The 12160-nt window shown below is 35.1% G+C and overlaps 1 protein-coding gene across 1 annotated transcript in view; it reads right to left on the minus strand.

Annotated features, from left to right (window-relative positions):
• ADAMTS20 (ADAM metallopeptidase with thrombospondin type 1 motif 20) overlaps window positions 1–12160 on the minus strand; it is a 216025-nt gene that overhangs the window by 142454 nt on the left and 61411 nt on the right. Inside the window, exons 4-5 of the mRNA XM_058307840.2 lie at window positions 8878–9137; window positions 290–373 (exon numbers count right to left, since the gene is read on the minus strand). Of these exons, the coding sequence (XP_058163823.1) occupies window positions 290–373; window positions 8878–9137 (344 nt within the window). The remainder of the gene's footprint in view (window positions 1–289; window positions 374–8877; window positions 9138–12160) is intronic.

Consider the following 12160-nt stretch of genomic DNA (forward strand, 5'->3'; position numbering starts at 1 on the left):
CCTTAGGAATATAAAGCCAAATACTTGGGTGTTTTTAGACCTTAGGTATTATAATTGATTATTAATTTTTGATACTTTCTCTGCTCAGTTAAGCTTATTTTTGCCATACATTTATACTTACTTCATTTTATTTCCATCACAACAGAAAAAAGTAAACTAGGTCCTTTTTAAATCAAGGTTACTAAATTAAATTTTAAAAATCTCATTTTCTAATAGTGTTTCATGATCTATATATAATCCCCCATAAATGTTTACTACAACCAAGATGATTAATTTTAGACCTTCTTACCTGTTCATTGTGAATTATAACTAGTTTTACAATTACTATATTTATAAGATTTCCAATACTTGAGTCCTTATAGATTGTTGCAACCTGCAAGGAAAAAAATGTGGATTAGAGGCTTAAAATTAATATTTCTTTTCAATAGTTAATTGAAAATCGTCCTGGGGCATCAATTTTCCAGCTTAGCTGCTCACTAGACTCTTCTGGGGAACTTTGGAAAACCTTAATGCTTAGATCACATTCCTTGCCAATTAAATCAGAATCCCTGGGGCTAGAACCCAGGGACCAGTATTTTTTTTTAATTCCCTCATATATTTTTTAATGATTCCAAGGTGAAGTCAGGTTTGAGAATCAGTATCCTAGCCCTTGTTGCTTAAAGATTCTTCCTTGGACCAAAAGCCTTCATACCACATGAGGCTGGTTAGAAATGCAGACTCTCAGGTCCAGACATAGTGAATCAGAACCTGCATTTAAGCAAGATGCAAAATGATGTGAATGCACTTTAAAGAGCTTGGGGACTACTATTCCAGAGGACTCGGAACAAAATGAACTTCATGCCTTCTGTGTTAAAATCCACAACTTAAGTGACCACACTTCATAAAAATATGTTTTACCTACTCTTTTCTAGTAGTTTTTACCTATCTCTTCCGCCATGGTTGCATATTTGAAAATTATGAGTATAATTATGTTTTTTAATGTTTAGCATCACTGGAATTCATGGAAACCAATTCATGTAGAGTGATATAAAGAGTCATAGAAGAGGTCTTCGGTCACAACCTCTTTCTCAACACACCAAAATTCTCCATGATTGGAGAGTGCAAGTCTGCATGGGCTCAGTTTGTGATTAGTGGTTAAGGTCCTATCTAATCCACTAATTCATAACTTCTTTGTGTAACCATCATAGAGGTTATCACTGCAGAAGGGGAATGTATCTTCCATGGGTACTGCCTTGTGCAATGAAAGCTACTTCTGATCACTATCTCCTGGGCCACTGCCCAAAACAAGACAGCAATTGTTAAAAGAGCTACATCTCTCATAGATAAGAGGAGGACATGGCACCTGAGCTTATAGTCGCTAGAAGGACCGGTACCAGAACCACCACTCCATCAGCTAAGGCTGTTTCAACACAACGAATATAACATTTCTGCTGCCTCTTGCACCAAAGAGAGTACCACCAGAGCCAGAGCCAAACGCATCTGTGAAGCTGCTGACACTGCAGTGTTGGCAGTGTGCAGCACCTTTACTACTGTTTTAGCTAGACAGCCAAAAATATTTAGTTCTATCATCTCTACCTGCAGAGATGCCATTGGCTCTGGTGATAGCATTTTTTTGGGCGAGAGGTGGGGTAGCCCCAGAGGGATTAAAGGTAACTTCCTTTAAGACAGGGACAATCAGATGACTGGCGATTTCAAGCAAGTTTCTTAGCATCACAGTATTGCCCACTTAAAAATGGATGCTGTGGAGATTTATAGTTGAATATATAAATATTTCTTTTACATGCTGGTTTGAAAACAAAGTATACTCATATCTGTGTCTTTAGTGTTACCCTTTGAGGTTGTGAATTTAAAAGTAGATGCTTTCCTAAGTCAAATTAAAGGTAGAGTAGTAGATCATTCACCTTAAAGGTAGGTGGCTAAGACTTTTTTCACCTAAAAATGAAACACATTTGGTTATGAGTTCTATATTATAAGAGAACATAATTTTCTAGTACTCCACAGAAAAAAGAGCTCAAACATTATGTGGTGTCTAAATGGCTAACTACTATACTCAGTGCTCCAAATAAATAAATTGACTACACAATGACAATCTGAATGTTACAATATTAGCTATAAAATATATACCCACAAAAACTCTGATGACAAAAATATTGATAACTTCAGAGGGAAAACAGATGCTGCATCTTTGTTGAAAAGAGGTGCAACTTACTAGCTGGAATTTGGAAACATATTCCAAGTGTTATGAAATTATATTTTAAAAATATATTATTATACCAAAATTTCTTTAAAAAGTAAGTAATGTTAGCTCAGTGGTTGAGCTCCTGCTTCCCACATATGAGGTCTTAGGTCAATCCCCAGGATCTCCAAAAAAAAAAAAGTATTGAGAGGGAAAAGATAATTCAGTAACTGTTATGCAAGATGGACAGTGGTTAAAAGCACAATCCTTTCAGTTAATCAGACCCAGGTTGGAGAATTCTGATAGCTTCTTCTTGATAATACCTACTTATCTGGCTTCTACAGGGATTAACTGACATAGTATACAGAAAGCATTTAGAGCAGGGCCTGGGTCATAGGCATCAACCATGGTAGATGTGACTGTCACAACTACTGCTTATAAACTTTTACAGAAGAAAAGGCATATCTTATATATAATGTTAGTTCTATTATATCTGTTTCAAACTAGTTATCATATGCAAAAGATCCAAGAGCCTCACTGCTTCACCACTTCTTTCAATATTTGCTGAGCACCTACTACCTATCAACACTATGTTGCTTACTACATATCCAGGGAGGAAAAGGTCATGATGATCCCTGTCCTCACAAACTCACAGTCTCCTAGGGGTGAAAGACACAAAAACAGAGGGTTCATTTTAAATAATTCTTTTTCCCCTCCTGCTCAAACGAAAACTTAGATTGACATTTTGCTTTTATATTACCATTACACATATCATTAAAAACTAAAAATGTAATCTTTACCCATTTTAAAATTGTATGCACCTCCTGGGTTTCTGTTTATCAACCTTCATAATCTATGTGCTCATATACAGTATGTATTCCTTTTACTGCATGCAGAAGCTGAAAGGTGGTATTATTTAATAAATCTATTCCATAATGCAGAATAGTGGTTCAGCAGATGAATGGCAACAAGGCCAGCTTGTTTCTCAGGGATTTTACTAACCAGCACATTCTCTGTGCTTCTTTCATTCCTAAAATATTATCACCCCATATTAGATTGCATGATAGTAGGGTAGGATGTCTGCTACTTCTTCCTTACTAAAAATAAAATACAATAAATAAAACTTATTGAATGCTTATTATGTTCCAGATGTGATCTAAATTTAAATGTATGACTTCATTTAATCCTCATAACAAATTCAACGAGATAGGAACTATTATTGTGCCCATATTGTAGGCAAGAAAACTAAGGTACAGAGACGCTGGATGGCTGGGAAGCAGCAGAACCCAATTTCCAGCCTACCCAGTCTGACTTTATTTAGAGCTCCGACTACTGCACCTGATCTTATGGAATTTCATCATTCTTCCCCAATTCCTTCCCAATTAGCTCTCTGTAAAAAATTATTTTGAAACCCTGCTGCAGGCTAGCCCTGCTGCAGTCCCCTGGAGAAGTGATATGCAATCAGGTGACTGGCTCTATTACTGTTATAAGCCAGTTGTTGATCCCTGGAAAGTGATTTATCGATTCTTTGCGTTTGCAACCGCATTGGGGCACTGAGTTCCCTGGTCACGATGTCCTCAAGCACTGGACTAGCACTAATCTGGGCCTTTGTGGGTAAGGGAAGGCGCAACTGTTTTTAAAGAACAAAATCATTCCACAGTCTGGGAAATGTTGAGTAAAAAAGAGTTAAATAAATTTGTATCTACAAGGAGCCTTGAATAGGTATGTATATATATGGTACAGGAACAAGGTACTGCATGCAACATTTCACTCAATTATTTGGCCACAGTCCCCTTTTCTTCCCATGGAGCATGTATAGTATTCCATTTCACAAAATATACCTTAGGAAGTGCTGGACTAGACTCCTAAGGTATCTTCTTGGTTTTTAAGTCCATGTCATATTTTTATAACGGATTATAAAAAATTATATAAAGTTTTGGAATGCTTCTTACTAGAACTTATGTTAATCTAATTAGAATGTTTTGAATCTTTCATTCTTTAAATATTTTTCTTCCTAGGCATAAACAATTCATACTCCTTTATACAAGTCTCATAATAGTAAAACTAATAAACATTAGTTCATGGATATTTAACAAAAAGTAAAGAAGAAATGGTATGGGTTATACTGTTTAAAACATTTATTTTTTTTTATTCTAGGCAAAATATACTTCATGTAAAGCATGAAACAAATTACTGTCACCATTAACTTACCACCATTTTGAAAATAATTTCTATCTAGAACTTAAGCAAGTATTCACAGGCATGTTCAGAGGACACCTTCATTAAGAAGGACCAAGTCCTTAAAAAGCTGGTTTTAACAAAGAAGTAAAGAGATCTGTTTACAAAGATCACTACACTTGTTCAGAAAGATCTTTTTTTATTTTAAACTGAAAAATGATAATATTTGGCATATGTGCAAAGCAAATCAAACAAATAATCAAGAATAAACAGACAATGAGGGAAGCAGACTTGGCTCAATGGATAGAGCATCCACCTACCACGTGGGAGGTCCAAGGTTCAAACCCCAGGCTTCCTTGACCCGTGTGGAGCTGGCCGATGCGCGCAAGGAGTGCCCTGCCACGCAGGGGTGTCCCCGCGTAGGGGAGCCCCACGCACAAGGAGTGCGCCCTGTAAGGAGAGCCGCCCAGCATGAAAGAAAGTGCAGCCTGCCCGGGAGTGGAGCCACACACACGGAGATGTGACACAGTAAGATGAAACAACAACAACAAAAAGAGACAGATTCCCAGTGCCGCTGACAAGAATACAAGCGGACACAGAAGAACACACAATGAATGGAAACAGAGAACAGACAACTGAGGTGGGGGGGGGGACGCGAGAGAAATAAATCTTAAAAAAAAAAAAAAGAGACAATGAGTTAAAGCAAGGAAAAGGTAACAAAAAATAATACCTAACGTATGAAACTATATCATTGATTTTTATTTTAGTTTGGTTGGAAATTTCTCCATATCCTGAATAACAGGTGCTTATTAAAATTAGTGTAAGCAACTCACTGGTGGCAATGATATAAACTCAGTATAATACAAGGGAGGGTTTTTACTTGATATATAATGCAGTTATGTCTTAATAAATTGGACTGACTCCTGAGAATCACATGATGCTCCTTAAATTTACATTTATTGGGAAGCGGCTATGCCTCAATCAGATGAGCTCCCGTCTACCATATGGGAGGCCCTGGGTTCATGTCCCGGGGCCTCCTTGTGAAGGCAGGCTGGCCCGCACACTGCAGAGAGTTGACTCAGCAAAAGGTGATACAACAAAAAAAGGGAGACAAGCAAGAACACAGAGAGCAGACAGCAAGCAAGCTGCAAGGGGGGAGGAGAAAATAAATAAATACAGACACAGAAGAACACACAGCGAAATGGACACACAGAGCAGAAGGCACACAAAAAGTTGTAAGAGGGGGATAAAAAATTTACATTTATTAAGTCTATAACAAGGTGAATATTATAAAGTCAAACCTTTCTAAAAACAATGGAGTGTGGAAATCTCTTAAGCATATAAATATTTTAAAGGTTAATTCCAATAAGTCATTGAAAGCAAAAATAAAAGGCTCTCCTTTGCATATCGTTTAGTTTAATAATGCATGTATAAACATCATTTTAACCTGATGCTTTTCATCCAAATTCTCTAAGGATGAAAGTTATAGAATAGCAGAAAATTGAACATCTCTGCTCAGTTGACACAAACACTTATTGTATTAGATATACCATATACAACAATTGTGGTTTTCCCCCAGTGATTTTAAGATTAATTCCAGAAACATTTCAAATAACAGAGATCACTATGCTAATTTTACAACCTAATTACAGCATTCACACAGGTGAATTATATTACAGGCATTATTTCTATGTCATTGGACTCAGAAATTTTGTTACATTATTGTAAGCAAAGAAACAGAAGATAGCAAAATTGTTTATTTTGTTCAGAAGGGGTAACGATAGATAATTTTCTCTCCAAATTGATTACATAATCCACTTATACTCAATGCTGAAAGTATTCAGCTATTTTCTCTCCTCTATTCAGAATTCAACACATGAAAATATTTTGTCATCACTTTGAACTTTGCTTGAAATAGTTCAAAATCTTCTTCCAAGTCACATCTTGTCTTTTTCCTAAATTACTATGACAAATTACCATTTTTTTGAGTGTGTGTCTTTGAATTTTATGCCTACTAGAAAAATTAAGAAAAAAAAGATTCAAAACCTGAATGGCCCTTTCCATTTCCCATCAACTGGAAACATCTGGGGACACTTATATGGCGACAGCATTCCACTTACCTCTTTAGAGCAATTTTGGAAATGGACTTCATAAGTGGAGATAAAACAAGTTGGACTATATTTGATTATCTCTAAGTAGTGTGACCAACCGCCCTAGAAACTGAGGATGCAGGACTTTTAATACCAAACAGGGAAAGTCCCATGCAAAACAGAGAATTTCCTTTCATCTTTAACACTGTTAATAGCCACAAATCTAGCTATGACCATTGGTTGTTCACCAAAAACAATATACACACAGAACTATAAAGTCCGCTGGCTTGTCTCTATTCTCATCTGACATTCTTTCAATGAATGAGAACAGAATGAAGAAAACACTAAACCCAAGTAATAAAGAAGTCATCTGAAGTTTGATCTCTAAGGGGGAAGAAAGCATACACAAAGCTCAAACTTGCTAAAAGGAGTTTCCTTTCCTAAATTTTTCCTCCTGTCCCATCTATATTTAGAATGTTCTTCTCTGCCTCAAGTCTGCTACAGCATCCAGCTCCTTGTGAATAAAAACTTAATGCAAAGCTGACTGTATCTACAAATGTCTCTTCTTCAACCAAAAATCTGCTCTGCTATTAGGACTAAAAATCTAGGAAGCATGTATTATGCATCAATCTGTTGTTTTGTCTCAGAAGTAGATTTGCTTTTCATGAATTCAAAAGGTCTGCTTTGCCCCCACTAAATGCTAACCACTAACTCTGGCCTTAAATTCCCACAGACAACTTCAGTTATCTTAAGTTATCTCAATGTCTGCTAAACAGTGATGATATTTATTTTTATTTAAAATACACATAAATAAAACTTTTCTGCATGGAGATGTTGCCAGATTTTGTGAGATGTTGCCAGATTTTGTGCAGCTATTCCAAATACCCTGAATATTAATCTTGTCTTCTTTTATTCCTTCTAGTCAGTATTTTCAAAGCACTGGTATCAGAGTTATTCTGTCATTTACCTTGTTTCAAAAGCCTGTTGCATTTACAAAATCTATTATTTCCCTTCAAACTCTCTCTCCTTAATGAATGTCATCGCCTTTAACCATTTTTAATTGGAAAGTTTACCCCACAGTGCTCCATATAAATGATACAATTTCCAAGAGCCTCAGCTGTCATCTTCCACCTTCAATGTTCTCATTAGAATCTCTCAAAATGAGCATGCCACAAACACACTTAGATAATTGCCAGTCATTCCTCCTTCAGATTCAGAAGTTAAAAAAAAATTTCATCAGGATGAATTTCATCAGGACAGGTATACTGTCATTTAAAAAATTCAATTCCAGTAAATGAGTACTTACATTATACAAATATCAATCTTTTTGAATCATCTGTTTTTCATCTATCACAATGTTATGCATTTAAAAAACAGTATTACTTTTACTTATTCATTCATTCATTCATTCTCTCAATGTCAACTTTGTGCCAGTTACTGTGTTCAGGCAACGCACACCATGTAGTCTTTTATAAGAATTTAAGGTAAATGCAATGCATATGGAAGATGATAAGAGTTTTACAGGATTTCCGAGTTACAAAGAACTTAACTAGGGATGCCTGTTTCTAAGGGAAATTTACAAAGGCTTATTGATGTGTCCTGGCCAAGATTTTCAACCAAACGGAACATAAGTTCCTATATGTGAATAGAGGTATTTCCATTCAAGAGATTTCTGCCAAATCCCTGAATCTGTATATATAAGTGATCATATAATCAGTGAATTAAATCAGGATACTTCTGAGTGTGAAAGGGATGCTTCTGCTAAATTACTTGACAACAACAAACCTAAATGTGGGCCTGCCCTGGGAAGTAGTAGGAGACAATTACTCATACACAAAGACTTGGGACAAGTCTGTGCTACTGAAGCAGGTGTGCTTCACCAGTGCTAAATTCTGTTCATGGATACTGCACTAGCACTGTATTAGAGGAGTATTAACATCAGATCCAAGACTCTTACAGCCACTGTGAGCTTCCATCCCAAATTTGCCAAGGCAGTGTAACTAGCAATATCATACCCCATTATTCCCATAAATACATTTATAATTTTAAAAATCACGTGTTCCAATCTCTGATTGTGAAAATGCAGTGGCAGTAAAAATTATACCCTGCCACGGAAATAGGGTAAAGTTTTAAAATCCAGATGCGTAGAGTAAACCATCAATGTTACTAGGATCTTCCCTATCACTAGGGGACAGAAACCATTCATGTGCAGTAAAATGTAACTCAAACATATTCTAGAAGAGGTTTCAGAGATTTTTAAAAACAGAATGAGATGCCATACATTCATCTAAACTAAATTTCAATGAAAATTGTTTTTGGCTTAAACCTGAATACAATTTGCATACATCTAGAGTTTGAAAATTATATTTTTAAAATTAAATGTGAAAAAAAATTAAGTTAAACATTTTAGGAAATCATGTGACATGTACTTACAATTGACATCAGAGTTAGTAAGTAGTGCTGCAAATTCTGTCCATGGTGATGGACCATTTTAGCATCAGCTGTAACCATAACTTCCACATATCTTGGATATGATAAAAAACGTTTTTTCCTGGGATGTAATTGACTTCTTTCATTTTCCAATGATATATTTTTTGAAGGGTATTGCAAAACCATTTCCTTCTTTATATTATAATCCTCATTCATGTTGCTGTAGTTATGAAAGGGTAAAGCGGTTTTCTTTATTTGACTATCTAAGGGGGAAGGAAGAAAATAATATGGAGCCTTTAAACTGAATGCAATTAAAATCACTGCACAAAATAAAATAGTCAAAAATATTTAATACTTACACATCTGCTTCCAAAGTAAAACAATGAAAGGATGAAAAGAAATTGTTATTGAAAGCAGTGTTGTACAGCATTATCATAAGCATTACTATTCATAGCAGTTTTTTGAAAAGTTTGCGAAATATTCACCTATTTATAGACTACACTCAGAAAGCGGAAAGTCTTATTTTAACATGTAAGACTATTCAAAAACATTTACTAAGCACCAAATATAAAATAAAAATGAATCAAGGAGTTCTTATGTTCTTTTTAATAGGTAAATTGAGTTCTCAAGCCACCAATGGCATTTAATTTCACTACAGAGTAATCACAATTTGTCGAGTGAAACTTTATAAAATACAGACCAAAACAAACTGAAACTATACAACATGTGAAAACATGAGTAAGAGAAAATCAACCCATGTAACATATGGCTTTTGAAACCAGTAAGTCAAAATACTGACATAAAATTTTATAAATACATTAACAGAACAATTTTGTGTGATCTATTTATCTGTAAAAAAAAAAGAAAAAAAAAGAAAAAAAGAAGATATGCAGATAGATAGATAATAGAGTGATGGCACAAATACTGTCAAACGTTTTGATTTGTGGATCACTGAACACATGTAAGTGTGTATATATATATATGTCCAACAAAAGGCTTATAAAGGGATTGTGTAAGTAATTATTACAAAAAAATAAGAAAAAAGACAAACAATAAAAATAAGGAAGACTTTACTTCTCCATAAAAGACAAAATCCAGAGCCCAATAAAATATGAAAAAGTGCCCCAAAAGTATTGGTAGTCAGGGAACTGCAAATTAAAATACAATGAAACATTATTATACATGCACAGGAATGGCTAAAATGAAAAAGACTGAGAATAACAAAGCATCACGATAATATGAAGCACATAAACCTTTCAATATACTGCTGGAAACAGTAAAAACTGGCACAACCACTTTGGAAAATTTCATTGGGGAAGAAGGGAACTAGGAAAGATCACATATCTTAGTGAAAAAGGGAAATAGTTAACTGTTTACTTTCAATATATTTGTGAGTATTTATAATTTATAATTGTCTATAAAAGCACATTACCAAAGAAAAACAGAGATACCTAGGAGAACTTCCAACTTAATGGAGAAAAGTTGAGAATGACTAAAAAAAGGTCAGAAAATATAAGAAAATAAGGAATAATGAAGAACCATTAGAGTATCATTAGTAAGAAAAACAAATAGTAATAGCTTTTTATAAGCTATAGCTTATAAGTAATAGCTTTTTATAAACAAATAAAAATAGCTTTTTATAAGCCAGGAACTTTATTTTTCTTTATTTTTCAGAACTTTAAGTTCTGGTAACTTTACTTTTATTAACTCATTTTCAATCTTCATGAGAGTGTATGAGATAGGTACTACTGTCAATCCCATTTTACAGATGAGGAATCTATACAACACAGAATGGTTAAAGAACTCACTTTGTTCATACACACAGCTGATAAGTGATGAAGCTGGGGATGAAAACAATAAAAGGAACAAAACTAAATAGATCATTTACCATAAAAAAGGTGAATGGGTTAAATTTACCTATCAAAAAACAAAATATAATTCAGAATTGAGTTAATGAAATCCAGCCATACATTATAATAAGTAGAACAGATAGGATTCAAGACCTGGGGATGTAGGTCCAAAAGAATATAAAAGGAAAAAATTAAGAGAACAATAATTTAGCCACAGATACAACTTTATCACAACCAATTTCAAGAGTTTAACTTCCATAGCAACTCTATGCCAAAATAATTAAGCAATGTAGACCAAATCTATTTTATACTTCATCAACAGACAACAGTATGAATGAATCGTGTCAATGTAAAATTAAGTAAACAAGTGTATTTTGATATAGTTAAAAACTAAAATAAAAGTATATATTTATACAAATATACAAGGATGCAATAAGGCTACATAAAAAGGAATTAACAAACATGGAATTTAGAATGATGGTTGCCTTAGGTGACGTAAGGCAGGAGGACAACTTTGGGCTCCTTTTCCATTGTTCGTGTGAGAGAGTTGAGCCCTGCCTGTCTATTCTGATGTCATCTTCTTGGAACTCATACTTGTTATTAATAAAGAGCAAGATATCATTTTAACATTTGACTCAATGAAACATTTAACTAAAAACAGAAGCATTACATGGAAACGTTGTAACTGAATTGATGACTATGGTTTGAATAATTGCCATTTATGTAGAGTATTTTGAAAGGTTCACTTTGCTATCTTTGCTATACTGCTTAATTGTAAATATAAAAAAGTAACAAGATTAAATGTCCAGGCTATAATTTAAAAAGTTTTCTAAAGAGTATTTAATTTTTTAAAATTAGGATAATAAACAAGCTCCTCTGCAGCTACACCTCTCCAAGATAGCAAGTTAAGTCTGGGATGTACACTTCTGGGAGAAAGGATGTGGGAAGATGGTGATGGACTGACAGGCAGAGCTGAATGCTCTCACAAAAACAATGGAGAAAGAACCAAAAGCTGTCTGAGGGACCTGTTTTGGGGGTCAGCAGACCAGCAAAGTGCTGCACAACTCCCAGGGGCAAGGGACAGAAAGAAGAAGAACCTAAAACAACGAACAAGAGTTACTAAACTCCCGCAGCAGCCAGGAAGGGTTCCTATCCCCCACCCTCAAATATTAAGCCTAGATAAAGCCCCTGACTCACTGCAGTCAATGGAGAGGAGAACAGAGTCTTCATCACTGTCAGCTGTTACAAGGGAAGAGAGAGGCTGGGTTGTAGGGCTTTTCTTCAGGGAATTTGGAGAGCAGAGCCTGCTTTGACTCTCAGCTCTAGTCAGACCAGAAACACCTCCAGGGAAAGGCTCACCAAAGAGCACCATCTGCTGCCAGGTCAGGAAACTACAAGAAGAAAAACTGCTTTTACGTCTCTCTTTAGCCTTACCC

Source organism: Dasypus novemcinctus, chromosome 12 (genome assembly GCF_030445035.2).
Source record: "Dasypus novemcinctus isolate mDasNov1 chromosome 12, mDasNov1.1.hap2, whole genome shotgun sequence".
Taxonomy (NCBI): domain Eukaryota; kingdom Metazoa; phylum Chordata; class Mammalia; order Cingulata; family Dasypodidae; genus Dasypus; species Dasypus novemcinctus.